Source organism: Clarias gariepinus, chromosome 26 (assembly GCF_024256425.1).
Source record: "Clarias gariepinus isolate MV-2021 ecotype Netherlands chromosome 26, CGAR_prim_01v2, whole genome shotgun sequence".
NCBI classification, from domain to species: domain Eukaryota; kingdom Metazoa; phylum Chordata; class Actinopteri; order Siluriformes; family Clariidae; genus Clarias; species Clarias gariepinus.
Genome location: NC_071125.1, coordinates 1,507,625 through 1,526,670, shown reverse-complemented (window position 1 = coordinate 1,526,670; position 19,046 = coordinate 1,507,625). Strand labels below are relative to the sequence as shown.

At 40.2% G+C, this 19,046-nt stretch overlaps 1 protein-coding gene across 7 annotated transcripts in view; it reads right to left on the bottom strand.

The window, feature by feature from the left end:
* syngap1b (synaptic Ras GTPase activating protein 1b) overlaps window positions 1–19,046 on the bottom strand; it is a 124,312-nt gene that overhangs the window by 41,820 nt on the left and 63,446 nt on the right. For all 7 annotated transcript variants that reach the window (XM_053488081.1, XM_053488084.1, XM_053488083.1 and 4 more), the window contains one exon: window positions 687–781. In XM_053488081.1, the coding sequence (XP_053344056.1) occupies window positions 687–781 (95 nt within the window). The remainder of the gene's footprint in view (window positions 1–686; window positions 782–19,046) is intronic.

The window sequence follows — 19,046 nt, the reverse complement described above, 5'->3', positions numbered from 1 at the left end:
AATGATGTCTAGAAATAAAACATTTCTCTTAGAAATAAACACAAAGTGGGTGTGGCCAAAGCACCAAGATGTTTTTTTTTTTATTTCAGTATGACCCATATGCCCTGTGAACATCTTGTGTATTCGTATTCAGGTACATCACAACTACTTAAGTATTAGTTTCTGTAAGAACATGATTCATAATTAAAATATTAATTCTTTATTATAATTTTTATTTGTGATTTCTGATAAGTTCATGTGAAGCAGCAGCACATCAGATCTGAACGACTGACTCAGGTTTTGGCTCTGGTCTGTGTGAGCATGTTGGCTTCCTGAGTGACTAAGATTGTTTGTCTAGCACCTTGGTGCCACTCGCTCTGGCATTTCTCGCACGCTGGCACGCGGCACGACCGCGCCACGCGTCTCCGAATTCACACACCTCGAACGTGTTCAGGGCCGCTACGCTGGACCCCACCCTGTCTCCTCCGGCCCAGGGACAAGAGACAAGAGAAGGTTTTGGGCAAAGAGAAAGAAAGAGAAATGGAGTCTGATAGGGAGGATGGGCGGAAAGGGGCGGGGTGTGGTGGATCGGTCTCTCTGGTGGAAGGGCGCGGGGCAGTAATGGAGAGATGGAACTTGGGAGAGAAAGAGAGAGAGAGGGTGAGGGACGGATGGAGCGATCGAGGACGGGATAAAGGGGTACTCACAGATTGTCGGAAGGGTTGAGGGGGGGCTATGGGAGGGGTCTCCATGCTCGGCTGGCGCCCAGTGGCGATGCTTTTCCGCCTGAGGCGGGCGTTGTCTGACAGACAGAGAGAAAAAGAGAGAGAGAAAGAGAGAAAGCAAAATAAATGACCAAATTAGCATGCTATTATAAATCCCTGATGCACTTTATCTCCTGCAGCAAACATCACAAATGAGCTTCACATCAGCCACAGGAGCAGAAGTAATGCGGTACAAAGTTTACGATCTGTAAATGCATAATGATTTCACATGTTTAATGACTATTTTATGGCTTGTTTATCCCGCCTCATAAGCGAGAATAAACAAAATCATAACATTTGTAAAACATGTATGGCCAAAAGTTTCCAGGCGCCAGATCGTCACATCCACATGTCCAGATTAACTGCTACTATATGAGAAGCTCCGCTTTTTGGAACGTTTGTGCTCATTCAGCAAGCTCAGACGCCGAGGTGTTGAGTTCAAGGCAGGGTTCTCTGCAGGACACTTCAGATCTTCCAGCCCAACCTTGTTCCAACGCACCACGGAGCTCTTCATGGAGCTGGGTTTGTGCTCTGTCATGCTGGAACAGTTGATGTTCAGATAAAGGGGAGTTGTAATGCTACAGTGTACTAGGTGACATCCCAAAATAATCTTTTTTTAAACTTTTGGTCTTAGAGTGACCACCAAGGAGCTGGTCTCACTTCTTAATTACATCACAAGTACTCGTACTGTATATTACACAGTTTGCTTTCATAGCAAAACTACTATCATAGAACAACTAGTGCAGTCTAATTATATAGTAAATAAAAAGAAAATCAAGTCATATCAAGTCAGGTTTGAAGTCACACAGATTAGTTTTGCGCTATGGCCCATAGAGGGCAGTAGGAGAACCGTAATCCATTAATAAATACTGATTGTTCAACAGCAGTGAGAAAGTCTTCATCCTAAACAGTGGTTTAAAGCTGTTACTTCTGTTATAATAAAAAAAAAAAAAATGCATTCTTTTTAAAAGCTATAAATCCGTACTACTGGCAAAGTTATTTTTAGGAGTAGAAATGAAATCCTGGTGTCATAACAAGCCTGAGGGTTCCCTCTTGACTTTTTATATGGCATGCTTCTTGTAAACAAACTCGCACTGACCATACTGTATCTCAGCAACTGGACACGATGCAGTAATAAACTTGGTGTCAACGTGAATTTTATTGAACCAGGAATCTGAAAATACAGTGGGATTGTGGATTGCGAGTAACTTCGTCTGCCAACGTTTTGCAAGACGAGCAAAACTTTATAATGAATTTTAACTCAAAAAACGAGCTCGGCGGTTAAGCATTGGACTACAGTTCAGAAGGTCCCAGGTTTAAATCCCATGACCACCAACTGGCCCTTAACCCTCAACCGCTCAGATGTATAATGAGAAAAAAATGTAAGTCATTCTGATTAAGGGCGTCTGCCAAATGCCTAAATGTATATACCGTAGATATATGAGTACTGCAGTACGCATGCACTTCGTCTGCTGAAAGTCACATGATCACAACTGAGCCGAGGTTTCTTCTTTCTTTCTCTCACTGTGGGATTGTGGGTAATTCTCCTCTATGCTTGGGTTAAGTGCACGTGCGTCATTCATATAGTCAACATCTGTGTGCACGTGTACTGTTTTCTTTAAGACTATGAGCACCTGTGTGTGTGTGCACGTACATAAAGTGTTTTTTTTTATTTTGTTTTCAAGTGTACTGACTGTTCTTTTGTATATGTACTGCAACAACGGACTTTTTGAAGAGATCACACCAGCTACGATTCTTTTCAAAGGTAAAGTGCAGGTTAATTTGTTTTTGTTTTTACTTTATATTTTGTATTAATTATTTTTATATATTATATATTTTTTATATATAATATTTTATATAAATATATTAAATATATTATATTATTTTTTGGGTTGTGGAATGATTCATCTGAGTTTTAATTATTTCTAAAGAAAAAATATTTGCTTTGATATACAAATGTTTTGGATTACAAGCATTCTTCTGAAACTAATTGTTTTGACAATACAAGATTCTACTGTATGCCGATGTGAAATCACCCAAAATGCAATTTCATACCTGATGTGATGAGACACTTTACACTTCACTTTTCTGGTTAACTTTATAACATTAGCCAGAATAATAATATTAATAATAAAAAATATATATATTCAGCTGAAAAAATGTCAAATGTCATGCTTTCATTCTTCACACAAGAGTTTAAGAACAACTAAAATCTAAAATGTTATACCGTTTCCCTTTTTTATTATTATTATTTTTTATTTATTTAAACACATGGTGTCAATGTGCAGTGAATCCTCATGTTCCTCATTCTGCTCTTCTGATTTTCCATCCATCTCAACTTGGATGGAGTCTCTCTGGGACTCATTTGAGTCTCAAAGCCAAGATAAACCCAGAATCCAGGTTTCACTACATTCCTGCTAACATACTGTATCAGAATCATTCGGTAGGACATTTCTCTTACCTTTCACATTTCTTCTACACTGTTCATTTGAAGATGAAAAGAGGACTAACTTGCACTTTGGGACAAGGACAATCACATTGCTGCTGACACACGTCTCATCTCAAGTTTGTTTTTTCAAGTGCAATATTTTCCATTTGTAGCAAAAAAATAAAATACAAATCTATGTTATGGTTATGGAAAGTCACATTACAAGTATTTCACTGTGTGTCATGTTGTGTTTGTGACAAATGAAATATGAATTTTAGTTTGAATTCAGAATCCCAAGCGTTGGACTTCGAAGTAAACTTGACCGCATCTTTCTCAATACAAGCTTCTCAAAATGTATATGACACGTGTGTAAGAATGTGTGTTTAAACGAAGGGAAAAAATAAAATAAAGTCCTTATAGCAAACCCAATGTGTCGTGACTCCCATAGACGCTATGCAGTGCAGTACACAGCAAACAGAGTTAAACGGTTCTTTCTCAATGAGTCTTCTAGTCCTGAGTCATTCGCTCTTTTGTCACGTGACTCCTATGGATGCTACGCAGTGCAATAGATTCAAAAAAACGAACGACTCAGACTAGAAGATATGAGAGATGAGCTACTCATTCTGTTTATTATAATATGTCCTTAGCTGCTTTGTAATATTTTGATTACTGGAACTAGAGCCAAAATGTGTGTATGTAGACGTATTGGGGGCTTTTTATTGAAAATGTAACATTTTATTTTATTTCTGATCCAAAGAACAAAAGAACTAAATGACTCAAAAAATGGTTCGTTCATTTTGATGAACGAGATTCAAAGAACCGAGTCTCTAAAATGATCCAAACGTCCCATCACTAGAAGACGCTAATGAATATTACTAAGCATGCAAATGTAACAGTCATGTGACAATGTGTTTATAAAGATTAAATAACTAAAGTGTCGGAAACCCAAGCTAAGTTAAGGTTTGATAAGTGAAGCCACCTTTTATTCTTGAGTCTTTTTTTTTTTTTTTGCGAGTTGGCTCTGTGTGTCCGCCATGATGGTTGTTTTTAAGAAATTCATAATGAGGTCGCAGATCACGTGATATCAGTGCCTTAGATGTACTGGCTGCACAAAACAATTCCCAAAGATTATTTATTATAGATGGATGTGCAAGGCCGGGACAATAACAGTGACACTTCTTCTTATTTATTGTGTACTCGTGTTGTCTGCATTAAAACAAATCAGGGAATATAAGATGATGTGGTTTTTACACAACATGGCCTTGGGATTCTACAGCTACAGCTTGGAACTCCGGACTCGACTTGGATATGGTGTGGGATTCTGCTCTCCGGCTCTAGACCTTGGACATGGATCTCACAGGTTCTAACAGGTTCTGGAATCAACGTGAACCAGAAGGCCTGTGACTCTGGACCTAACTTGACTTTCTTTGGCTTGGGCTTCTGGAGTCTTCTACAGCAGTGGTTCCCGGCCCTGATCCTGGAGGACGTGTGTCCTGAACATTGTGGATCAGGGTTGGAATCCGCCGATATAGGATGATGGAAATTTTTTGGTGGTATGTTTAAGTTTGTGCTTTTTGTAACCACACCCTGACACACTATAGGTTTGCTGGGTTTCAGCATAAATCCATCGACTAGCTTCATCACAAAGAACGCGCGTACCCTGAAAGAACGAAGTCCAACACAAAAAAAGACAGAAGAAGAAGAAGAAGAAGAAGAAAAGAAGCTGTAGTCACGAGACTGAGAGGCGAGGGGTCTTGCTGGCAAACAGAGCATGTATCAAACGACGTCCTTGGGTGCGCATCTGCTTCCTGTGTGCGTGTGTGTGTGTGTGTGTGTGTGTGTGTGTGTGTGTGCCTGATGAATGTGAAACAAGTTGAGCAAAAAACAAATGAATGGAAGGCGTATATCGGGTGAGGGGGCGTCAAGAGCCTGGTCAAGATCCAGCCAACAGGATAGAGTGAAGGAGCAGAAAGGAAAAGAAGAAAACACACACACACACACACACACACACACACACACACACACACACACACACACAAAGACCAGAAGCAGAAATCTGCTTTTATTTCTGTTATCGTGCAGCAGCAGATCAATGCTAAACCTTACATAAAAGCAACTGCCTCTGCAAGCTATCACTCTCTCCGTCTATCGCTGTCACCTTCTTTCCCTCCCTCGTCTTCCTCTCTTTCCTGCCCTCCCTGCCGTTTTCTGCCTCTTTAACACATACACACAGTTTGTTCTCGATCACCCACGCACCTCTTTTACATAATTCAAACAGTGCATTTATCCATCTCTCCTCTACAGCCTCGTCTCTCGTCTCTACAGCCTCCCTCCCTCTCTCTCTCTCTCTCGGCTTTCTGGATCTTTTTCTCCCGTCTTTTCTCGCACTTCCATTCTCATTCACAATGTTTTCACTCCCTTTAGCGAGCACACAAACCGAACCTGTTCCATTTCAGCGGATTACAGACCGACGGAAGCTGTTACTGCTTTGCTTGTCTTCACAGAACCACAGAATGTGTGCAGTCGGAACTACGACGCCATCGAAGCTTTATGTTGAATAATCAGCTGTTTACTGAATAAAAATGGTTCAAGAAACATCTCCACGCCTCGACCCTCTTTAGAAATTTTGCACTGTAATGATTACGCATCAGTATGCAAATGAGAACCGCCCACGTGTCCTCCTGTCATCCGTCCTTTAGAGGCTGAACATCAGCATCACCACCTCCGATTGTTTGCATATTGAACAGAACCGTGAATCAGAGCTAAAGCGTTCATTCGATCAGATTTGAGTTTGGAACGATGCGATTTTTCCGATTCAATTAAATAAAATGAGGGTTTGCCATCTGTTTAGTCAGGTTTTTAAATGTTAAAAACTATTAACGTAACTGATATGCATTAAAATGCTCGTTGATTGTTTACACATCATGTCTCGATACACTATTTTTCCTGCCAAGCTTCTGTTCCACACTCCAGTCCAGCAGGTGGCGGTATCACACCAATCCACCCATAAACCCCCAAGAAGAAATGCAAATGCCAAACGCAAAAATTTGTGGAGGATAGAAATGGTTTGCTGTGACAGTTTACTGTTTTGAATCATTGAGTCTGTTTTTGATTCAGAATCGATTCTGAATAGTTTTAAAAGTGTGAATCAATTATGAATCAAAAACTGACTCTTTGATTCGGTTCATTGAATCGATACAGTAAACTGTAGTAAACCATTTATATACTCTGCAAATTCTTGCGGTTGGCATTTGTATTTATTCTTTTACGTTTATGGGTGGGTTGGTGCATTATCGCCATCTACTGGACTGGAGTGTGAAACAGAATATTGCCAAAAAAAACAACAACAGTGTATTGAGTTGAATTGAAATAATCAACAAACAAACAAACAAAAAATATTAATTTGCACAGCTCTAATATTAAACCATAATTAGTAAAAAGTCAGTGAGTCAATTTTGTGACATCATTCTCTAGGTTTATACATACTGTAGCTCCACCCCTTTGAATCATTACAGTTATACTAATAATTAAAAAGGTTTTTTTTAAATGAGAAAAATGTAAATGTATTTTTTTTGTTTATATATATATATATATATACTTAAAGATTTATTGACTGGGAATCAAAGGCTTAATTAAATACATAAACATCCATTTATTCATTATCTTTATGGCTTTTTCTGTGTGGGATCTCAAGGGCTTGGAATCTATTCTAGAGAACAGGCAGGGAAGAGGCAGGGAACAGGCAGGGTCACATACATACATACACAATTATACACTTTGGGCAGAACCTAAATCAACCTATTGCTCGCGTGTTTAAACTGTGGGAGAAAACCGGATTACCTGGAGGAAACCCCACCAAGCACGGGGAGAACACGCAAAGTGTTAACGGCAAGATTCGGACCCCCAACCCTGGAGGTGCGAGATGCCACCGTGCCACTACATAAACATATGACAATTAAGTAATAAATGAATGAACTGTATTATCACCAATGTTTATGAGTACGATATATCCTACATTCATTTTTCTTGCTTTTATTCTTCGCTGCATTACATTTAAGCACAAAAAGACACTGGTTGCTTTTCCAGTCAGCATTTTCTATCCTTTAAGTGCTTGTGTTTACTACAACCGGTTGTAGAATTAAATAGAAATTGGCAGACTGGGGAGACGAGACATACACACAGATTGTTGGCGTAAACCGAACGCGTGGACGAGGACAGCAGGCGCACGAGCCGACTCTGAACACACAGAACTTTCCACCTGTGTAAATACTCAAAGCGCACACAGGTACTCAGAGGAGAAGTGTCACGACAGAGATATATTATGAATTCTGGTACCAAAGACTCAACATCTCAACATCTCGAGAACGAGTCCAATCACTGGACGTGTCTTAATGCGTCTCAAGCAATCTAGCACAGGTTTCACTTAAATCTCCTACTTCTTATGAAGCGAACTTTCTCGCCCTGTGTTCAGGTCCCATCTTACACTGAGTGTCATCAGCCTCGCACGCTGTCTGTTCCGTACGTCGTATTTCATCGCTGTCATCCTGCTGCACGGCTCAAACCCTGACAAACGAACAAGGACGAAGCTGGGAAAAGTTTCCATTTAGTTTCAGGTGATGAAGTTTTTTTTTGAAAAACTCCAAAAATGTTCTGCTTAACACTCCACTTCAGAATGACTGACACGCTTTTAGAGATTCCACAGCAAAATCTCCCGTCCCTGGTAATAGAACACTACAGCGTATATGCAGCGTACGTCCAATTGGACAACAATGAACTGTGAAACAGTTTACACTCGAGGTGTTAATTCAGCACTGGGGATTTTGCCATGTACACAATATTTAGTTTATTGAATAAACATTATGTAATTATTGAACTCGCAACTGCAAGTAGAACACTAATATCCAGTGCCCACTTTTATATAAATTTATAAACCATGTTTAAAAAAAAAAGTGCTTTTTACGTGCTTGTATTTAAGGTCGTTCGTAGGACGGTCAAAACATGCAGTTTCTTAAATGACCACTAGGGGTGAGCTTATTCCACACGTCGTGAGCCACATGTTAAAATGAACAACTTTACAACAGAAATAAACTCGTTTACAGCCTGGTACTAAAGAAATAAAAAACTGTTTTGGTCTCAACCAGAATATTTTTATGTAACCCATCAGTTAAATTACATTAAGCCATAATATAATGCACAATTAAGGGTGTGGCTGAATTGAGTGACTGCATCCCTTTGGCAGAACAGCTAACTGGAATTGTTGTAGTTTAACTTAACCACAGGAATTGTACAGTAGGAGTTGAGACAGGACAACGTGCTGGGTACTGATGTCCGAGTAATGTTAGGATTTTAATTTAAATTTTTGTATTTATTATTGTTATACACCTTAGCAGTTTACCTACACTAAAGCTAAGCTAGCTAGATTGTGGAATCTGATGTAAGTAGGCATATTTCAACCAACTGCCAGGCAACATTGGCCACGCCCATTTGCCCAATTGGATTAACCAATGTTTAGGCGGAGTCTGCCTACAGATGACGCCACGGTGGTTCATCCAGTACCCACGACAGAGCGTAGCACAATTACAGCAGCATCTATTGGTACCCACACCGTACTGTGATTAGCTTTTACAATAAATTGGTCTGTTATTACAGATCTCTCTGTAAATCCTTGTAAAGCGCTATCGCTGGCTTTTTTCCCTTAGCAGGTCTGAGCGACACCGTAGCTAATGACCGCAGAGCTTATTGATTCGAAGTAATCTGTAGTGATTCATAACAAAAATCTTGAAGGTGCTACCTGGACATTAGTCTTTCACAGTAGCATTGGTTTGGCCTAAAAATCATCCATGACATCATCACCAGCGCTCCTAAAGACAATCTGTGGATTTCAAAAACGCAGACGCGAGGGTAAGGATTTAAATCTATATGAATATTAACATTTATAGTTTTTTACATTTTCAAATAACTATAAGAATTTTGTAGATTAAAAATAAATAAATAAATATTATTTATATTTTGTATATTTTCATAAAGATATCTATCGTTTAAGAGATTTTTTTACTCTCTGTAATCTATCTTTATAAATAAAAGAGAGGTTTTGTCTGTACATTGCTTTATTTACTTCATTTTGAGCTTTAACCTTTTAACTATTTCTGCAAACTAACCATCAGTGACGTGTATTAATTCTAGTCATGAAATAAGCTAACAGTGTGATGCATCTGATATAACTGATATAATGACATATGTTTATAAATATCATTATTATTATTAATGTTATAGTCTCAAACAGGTGGTCGCTTCATTTAACACCAGATTACACATTACGTGACATAAGGTAGGAAAAATTAATATGTCTATCAAAAACAGAAAACAGAAATTTATAATTAGGGGAAACACTGAGTAATACTGTGTGTACATACATGTGCATGGCCTTAATTCCAGGACTAATTATAAGCACTACAAAATAATACTATACAGTTAGTATAATATAACTTTCTTTCATTTTTGCATTTCAGCTAATGTGAGGCGTCCTCTTCTTTCTTCTTCTGGACTCCAACAAATTCAGTCGACTAATCGCTTGCCGTCATCCAGAGGAAACATATTTTTGCTAAAATCAGATCCATTGGTTAAAAGAAATGAGTGATTTCACAAATATGATGTGTTTTAACCCAGATAACGTGAGCAAAGACGTATCGATGTGCACAGTCATGCCGTTTCAGAGAACAGACGCCCACATTAGGTTTAGATGCAGATCTGAGTGCAAATCCAATCTAAACACATGGAATTGAACGACGTGGCTTGTTCAATTCCTTCCCAATTGCAAAGGGCGGAGTCTATACAAGGTCATGGTTACATCTGCCTTACGGGCTCTCCGTCAGAAAGAACAGGCAAAAAGTTTTATGGACTGTAAAATCTTTACGTTTCTCCAAATGCAGCTAGCCTGCTGAGGCTTGTTTAGATTGTAGCAGATCCTAAATGACCCAGTCAAACACTTCCTGTTTCAAAAGAAAATACACCATCAAACAGAACCAAATCACAGCTGAGGAAGAGCCATCACATGTTTAAAGTCTGTAATGTTTCTGCTGATGTTTTACTGTGTGTCGATCTGATGGACGACCTCGGAGGGCGAGTTTATGGTACCGGACGTTATCTTGGTGTGTGTGCTCAGAGCTCGACGCGAGCAATAACCCGAGTATAACGACGACTCTGGCCAGACGTCTTCACAGGAACAAGTCTCTGCTAGTGGAGTCTGGATAAATGACCTCGTGAGAAATGGGCAAAGCCGGTTTTAGATCTGCGCGATCATTTCTTGTCATGCTGAACAAGATTCTGATAAAACGCTGACGGGATTCTGTAACGGATCTGCCGTAACTGAGGTCTGTTGCCGTCAGATCCTTTATCGCTCGGAAGAAAACGATTACAGACACCAAGAGACCAGACGGGTTACTGTTAGAACTAGACAAAACGTTTCAAATGTGAAAAAGAAAAAGTGATAAGGTTAGATTTCTACCCAGTAGCATGCATGATCTCTTCGCAGCTACCACTTACAGTATTGCACTTGTAGCACTTTGCAAAAAAAAACAAAAAGATGTGCTACCCAACTTCATGCCAGCTTTTTAGGCTTGTTGTCAGGCATATCAAGTCTTTGAATACCAAGTATTCTAATTAAGTTTTTTTTTTTCTTTTTTCAGCCAAAGGTACAGTATGCTACAAAATATAGAGTACTGAAATTAATCGACGAACAATATTACCTGGTTGTCATCTGTGAGTTTATTTCAGCTGTGAGTTTATTTCTTTTGAAATAAACTAGCATACAGACTATTAGCGTGTTGATTTACCACGGTATGCGTAATGTACTGGAAGTGTTCGAAGTGTTTGTGTGCACTTGATGGAGACAGTGTTTATATCGTTCACGCAGATTCTCAATCCGGATTCCCGGAACCAAGACACCTGCAAAAGGAGATTACAGTATATGCTCGCGTAATGCAGGCACAGTTTGTGGCTGAACACACTCGCTTATAACATTCCCCACTAAGTAGGCATCAGGTGGTGTAAGATCGAGGGAATGGGATGGGTATGGCAGGGAATTGTTCTGCCACTTATTTAAACTTGGTCCCCAACTTAACGGCCGCTTCCGTATGAGCGGAAATAATACTTAACTATGAATACTTTTTTCTCCATCGAGAGACCCATTTCCAACAACAACTGCACAACACAACTTCCTTTTCACTACATGGAACACGTGCGTCTGGAGCTACGCCACGCCAATGCGCATCTGAAATGAGCGAGTTCTCTTCTGGCCACAAGCTTCAGGATCTTGAAAGCAGCTATTTGAGTGGCTCTAAACAAATCTGCAAGGACAGTCACATACCTACAGAGGGTTTCAGAGCAACATAAAGATTGTCGGTGGAGTGGAACGTCCTTTAAAAAATAGATAGATAGATAGATTCTACAACCTTAAATAGTTTTACATAAAGAACTATGGTAAAAATAAAATCTGTGCTTGGTCATCAGCCATACCACGCTAGACGTCTGGCGTATTTATTTTGAGACTAATCCTGAAATATACACTGTTAAAACAGTAAGACCTGAAGGTATTTCATCAAGAGGATAAGATATTTCATTCATCCTAGCATTCAAACCTCAAGTCTTGTCTTTCAGTTTCTCAAAGGAAGCACATCTCAGATTTACACCTTTAACCATCCCGCTTTAAGAACGAGAGAGAGAGAGAGAGAAAGAAACTAAATTAAGTGGAAATGGGCTAAAATTACTGAACACTATGCATTTTTTCCATACCTAGGATTAAAGCTCGCATGCAGTCTTTCTAATTTGACTTTAATTAAGCAGTCCGCTTTTATAACACTCAACGACCCAACGGTCCGAGGATTTAAGCACCACAATAAAGTTAGTCCCTGGAGAGGAGGATGCCGGCTAATATTAGCATCTAATAGCTTCAGCATAGAACAATAGTTTCATTATTGTTTTTTTTTTATAGAGGAGGTTGAGCGGAGGTGGATGCTGCTATAAGATAAACTTGTAGAATATTCTGGCCAGAACTAAAGCAGCGGTCGTTTTTGGGAACAGAGCGGAGAGCCCGAGGTCCTTCGACTAGCGGAGCAGGTGGAAAAGACACGCATGAATCAGGACAAAGCTCTAGGTGGCCTTTACGCTTCTGCGCTCGGCCCACACAACGTAGGCAACAACACTTTATGCCCTGAATGAAGCTCTAATCTGAATCCACGGGATGTTAAACGACTTGCTGTTAACCTCTATAGATTTCCCATCGACAGAGAAGTAATACGCAATTACAGCTCTCCATGTTAATTTCACTGGAATTTTTTTTTTTTTTTTTAGACTAGGGTCATAAAGTGAAATCCAACAACTGCTTGCATTTGTTTCTATAGTAACAGCTCGTTCACGGGGACTTACACTATGACCATGTATGCATTAAATCTAGTAATAAAGCTAATAATGAAAGGATTAATCGTGTTTTGCAAAAAAACGCACATGAGCAGATGGTGCATTTACACTGAGCTTAATATTCTAATAAACAGAATAAAAGCCTGATAGGAATAAAAATCAGGACCAGCACGATGGGAACGAGGGGGTGTAAACTTAAAAAAACACATTTACTGTATTAGACATGTAAATTTAGCACTTCTGATTGTTCCTGTCTTACTGGAGTAAATATATTCTCTCAGCGCATTTCTGAATTTCTGGGGTAACATTCGGTCATGTGACGAGTTTCCTAATCAGTTAACCTTATGCGTACGAGTCTTTACATCAGACGTTGGTTAACTGGGGGTCTGGCTGAGAGAGGAGCCCTGATTGGCTCACATTTCACACACAGTAAAGCGACTAACCAATCAGAGCTGAGACTGAATTATGGTAACCAATAATTCCACAGAAGGTGGGTTTAATTGGAAAGGACAGGACGCCGGACCTAAGCTTTGCTTCTTCTGTTATATTTACAGCCGATTAAACTCTGCATTATAACTGTTTCTGCGCATTTAAAAAAAAGTTATAATCTGATTAAACACTTTGGGCGTGTAAACGTACATCATATCAGATCAGTGCCTGTGTAAACAGGCCAACTACTGTATTGTAGAATCTCTAAACATTAGTGGCATGGTTAGTTTACATCAAGTATTTTGGAGATACTAAAATCGTGTGTATTTTACGGAAGGAGTCTCCAGTTTAAGAGCAGGGAGGAACCTGTATATCAGGTGTGTTCCACCACATTCAATGTTACTATAAATGAATAAAAAGTGTGGCTCTTTCTTAAACAATCCAATCTTAGGAACACACTTCGCCGTGAACTCGTTCCTGCTCTATCGCTCGCACCGTGACAGACGAGTACGGGTGTATATACGGTACGGTACAGCGCACAATACAATCGTTTCTTTCCTTCCTCTTTCACTCCTCTGTTTTTGATTCACAGATGAACAAACCCTTAAACAAATTATTACATTAAACCAGATTAGGTACGAACATCAGCGTGAGTGTTTTGTTCTTGTTCTCTAGTGCCGAGGCTGCAGGATTCTTCATCTAAACGTTGTCTTTGTTGTCAACGACTCGAGCCACTTAACCCACTATTACCAAAAAAAATAATTAAATAAAATAAATAACGGCTCATTCTGTTGTTGTTAATCGCGAGCACTCACGGAAACAGTGAATTTGATTAGTGTTTAGAGAAAATATCCCGTAAGAAGCGCTCGGGCCACTGGGAAATGCGTGATTTATCGGAGACAATGAGCGGTGGGAGTCGCTCACAAAGTAGATAATTGTAATCACCTACCAGGAGCACTAATTTACATAGTTAGATACATATCTCTCTGTCTCGCTGTCCTTCAGTCTATCAGTCTATAATCTATATCTTTCTCTCTCTCTCTCTCTCTCTCTCTCTCATTCAGTCTCTCTTTCAATCTTGGTCTCTTTTTGTCTCTCTGTCTCTCTCTATCAGTCTCTCTCTCATTAAGGCTCTCTCGCAGTCTCTCTTTCAATCTCAGGCCCTTTCTTTTTCTCCCTTATTCTCTCTCTCTCCCATAGTTTCTATATGTCTCAGGCTCCTCATATCAATTCCCCTCTCTCTTTTTTCAAGTGTCTCTCTTGGTCTTCATTTCTCTCAGTTTTTTATTATCAGTCTGAAGTGTTTCTCTTACTCTTTCTCTCACACACAGTCTCCCTCTGTCTCTGTCTACAATAATGATTTAAAAAAAATTTTTTTTACAGTGAGTCCCCAACTAACGCATGTTCATAAGTCGGATTTGTTCTTAAGTCAGACAAACTTAATCTTATACGCCTTTGACACAAATATATATAATATAAAGCATACCAATCCACTTGACTCAATCTCTGCCCCCTTTCCCCATAACCGCGCCTAAGGAAATGAATCTCACAGTGTTGTCTTTGCGCCTTTAAGTCGCGAGGGGAATCCCAGACTCTGTTTTGTCTCTGAGCTGTTTTCCACTGTATTGGACTGTGAACTCTGTTTTGTTAAGGATTTTGTAATCAGGACTATCATCGTGCTCCTGGACTGATTCATTGAAACTGGTGCGGCCGACTCATTTCTTTGGCACCCCCCAACACACGCACACATATAATATACCGGACTTTAGACTTTTTAAACATTCACTTACAACCTGAAAATATTGTATATAATTGTACATATTGGTATCTGGTGCACTGCGGTGTCTATTTTTTGTATAATAGATGTGAGCAACTTTCGCAATTTGTTTGCATCTATGAGTGTTTGTAGAACTGCGGTCCGTTCATCCGATCTGTGGAAACTCCAATGTCATAACTCGGGGACGACCTGTATTATTATGTTTTTTTTTTTATAGTAATAAGAGACAAACATGAATAGGCATGAACAGGTAAATTGTATAAAGATGCAGTCTTGATTAATTGCTATGAATTACATAGCAATAAAATTTCAGATTAGATGTGTGATTAGATTAGTGTTTCTTATATGATAAGAGTGGACATGAACGCAGCTGCAGTCGAGCGCTTCAATCACACTCCACCAAAACACAGCTGAGCTTCTGCTCAGTGATCAGAGACGAGAAGTTTGGCGTCCTCCCTTTCTGAATGTACAGAATTATTCCCGTCCAATCTGGTGGTGTTTCAGACAGACCAGACTGCAGTGTGTCTCTGTTTTTACTTCCTGTGGCTCACAGTGTGTACGCAGTGACCCCCCGTTCTGGGGGTTTGATGCATTTTGGTGTGTCATCCTTTCTCAGCTTCTAAACTGTAATCCCTCGCTCTGTGATTAGTCCGAAATTAGTCTCTCATTCAGATATTCAGATCATTGGATTTCTCGGTTTAGTGTCGAGTATGTGTGCTTTACATTCTATTGGAATGTATTCAGTCTGGATTTGTTGGTGTTTGGTCGTGTTTAAGTGTGTGAGAGACAGCAGGAGCAGCATAGAGCAGGAGAGTGACCTCTGTGTGATGGAGGGTGAGACCCTGGGCTGTGGAGTTCTCCAGCATCCAAGCCAGGTCGTTAATAAAGATGTTAAACACAGTCAGACTCAGACAGCACCCTGTCTCACCACACACACACACACACACACACACACACACACACACACACTTCCCTGGTACACTGACTAAAGAAGTTTAAACATTAATCCTTCAGGCCAGACCGAGTTAAACACCTTCTCTAAGTCCACAAAGCAGGTGAAGATTTTGTCTTTTTTGGCTTTGACGTTGGTGTTTATGTGTATGTGTGTGTGTGTGTGTGTGTGTGTGTGTGTGTGTAGACTGTAGACGAGTGATGGAATTTGTCAGAGAGCAGAACTGGTGTGATCAGACCTCAGGTCTTAGTGAAACAGTCGGTGTCTACAACCATGTAAACCATAAACTGTGTGATGAAGATTATTGTATCTTATTATCACTAGATTTAATAATTTTGTTGCTGATGTTATCTCATACACATGATTTGGCTAATCTCTCTCTCCCTCTCTCTCTCTCTTTTAGCCTCTCTATATCAGTCTCTTTCCTTCAGACTTACTCTCTCAGTCTGACTCCCAGTCTCTCTCACTCTCAGTCTCACTTCCAGTCTCACTTCCAGTCTCTCCCATTTTCAGTCTCACTTTCAGTCTCACTCTCAGTCTCACTTTCAGTCTCACTTCCAGTCTCACTTCCAGTCTCTCCCACTCTCAGTCTCTCACTCAGTCTCACTCTCAGTATTTCTCTTAGTCCCCATCACTCTTAGACTCTCTCACTCTTAGTCTCACTCCCAGTCTCTCTCACTTAGACTCACTCTCATCACTCTCAGTCTCTCACTAAGTCTCTCTCTCAGTCTCTATCTCAGTCTCACTGTCTCAGTCTCTCTCACTCTAAGTCTCACTTCCAGTCTCACTCTCAGTCTCTTTCACTCTTAGCCTTTCTCTATCAGTCTCTTTTCTTCAGACTCACTCTCTCAGTCTCTCTCACTCAGTCTCACTCTTAGTATCTCTCTTAGTCCCCATCACTCTTAGTCTCACTCTCAGTCTCACTCGCAGTATCTCTCACTTAGACTCACTCTTGTCACTCTCAGTCTCTCTCAGTCTCTATCACTCTCAGTCTCACTGTCTCAGTCTCTCTCACTCTTAGCCTCTTTTTTTCAGACTCACTCTTTTAGTCTCCTCTCCATCTCAGCCTCTTTCTGCGTCTCTTTCTCAGTCCCTCTCTTCCTCAGTCTGTCGCTTAGTCTCTCTCACTCTCAGCCTCTTACTATCAGTCTCTCTCTCTCTCTCTCTCTCTCTCAGTCTCTTTTTCAGTATCTCTCTCAGGCTCTCTCAGTCCTATGTGTTAAACTTTTTACTCATGTTAAACCTCAAAATATGTATTATTTATACAATGTTATAGAGGTGGACATGTCATGAATGGTAAAAAAATGGTAAAAAATGAATGGTAAAAAGTCTCTCTCTCTCTCTCTCTCTCTCTCTCGAACACACACACAAACACACATAGCGCTGTGTCCATCCTGTGCTCCTTTCTGTCAGTAAGTCGTGTCAAGCTCATGACTCGACTGCACACGATAATAGAAAGAAATCACTCTGTTTAATCATTTCACTCGTTGTCTTAAAAAAAAAAAAAAGTTTATGCAAAAAAGGAACAAATAAATAAATAAAATCACAGAAATATAATAAAAAGCACCCGGCGGATCTATTTATTCCAATTTCTCACTCGACTCCCTCCTGATACACATCCAAATCCAGCCTCGTTACTGGGTTGCCATGGCAATGTTTTTCCCCGGCACCTCACATCTGACTTACGGAGACAGACAGAACGGAATGAAGAAGTGTTGAAATCTATCCCTAACTGGTGACGGCAGCGTTAGAGCTCAGGCGTTATCTGGGAACGCTCGCGTGCTCGGCGTGATCACGATCGTTATCGAATACGCCACGCCACGCGCCTCGTGTATCCATTACACTGGTGTAAACAACGTAACGAGATAACCACAGGAACACTGTTCCAGGAACCATAAAGCACTTGATAGCAGTGTGTGTGTGTGTGTGTGTGTGTGCGTTTGATGCTGCACACCGGAGTGCTCTTGTACAGAAGAAGAGTGAGAGTGTGTGCATGTGTTGAAGCAGGGAGAGGAGTGGGTGGGAGTGTGTGAGTGTGAGTGTGTGTGTGCACACTTTTTCATTCTCAATGTAAATCTGCTATCATGCTGCAAGCTGAAGCTGAAGTGTGTGGGTGGTAACGGCTCCCAGCTTACTCCTTTACACACACACACACACACACACAGAGAAAAAGGGAGAGAGAAACAGAAGAGGAAGATGGAGTGTTGTAGGTTTGCTATTATATTTATTACACGCTGTGTGTGTGTGTGTGTGTGTGGTGGAATTAGGATAATCTGGAAAATTCATGTTTTGTATAAATCCACTTTTAGTAACATCAGGAAAATCCTGAAATATTCTTTATAATCCTGCAGCTTATCACTCCTCCATTCAGATGGGCTTTTTTTTTTTTTTTCTATTATCTAAGCGCTGATACACACACATGCAACAAATAGCAAAGCTAGCTACACACATTGTCTAAGAGGGGCGTTCGAGTCAAACCAGGATTTATGATGAAATTTCAGCTCAGTGAAGGCGTATACAGTAAGTGACTGACAATTGACGGAAGGCTTCGAGCGCAGTGTGCTGATGAGACTCTTATCTGCAGAAAAAATATCTGAAGGTAAAAAATTTCAACGTTGAAAATCGTCGGATAACTTGTCACCAACTTGCCGAATAAAGAGACGCACTTGTCTTTGGGAGCCGTACACTCAAACGCTCAACAACACATTTTGCACAATACAGGAACTCGGCTCTAGTACGACTACTCCTACTGCGGTCCTGACCTCGCTCCAAGCCATTTCCACATATTTGTGCCATTAAAGGAGTTCCTGGGAGGCCGGCGTTTCAGACACTTATGGCTCTCGCGTACTGAGAAAACGTTCTACCTAAATGGTGTCCAAGCACTAGATAAGTGCCTGAGTGTAGCTGGGGATTGTATAGAGAAATAAAGTGTTTAGTTTTTACTCTCAGTGAACTGTGAATAAACAAAAGTCCCGGTTTGACTCGAACGACCCTTGTACATCACACACAGCGTTATCTTTATACTGTATGTCAGTAAGGAGTAAAACATTCTGTGTGGTTCTGTTATGAGAAAATAATTAACAAAGCGGAGTTACTCTTACCATCCTGAAATTGATTGTTTTTCTATAACTGCACATCCCGAAGTGTTCTATTCCCTTTACACCACAGCAATCTACAAACAATTTACAAGTTCAGTGTCCTGGAGGTGGCAGGAAACTTACAGTTACACGGCACTCAGGCTAAAACTTTACGCCAGTACTTAAGCAACATCCCAGCAGGAAGCCTAATGTTCATAGAGTGTTG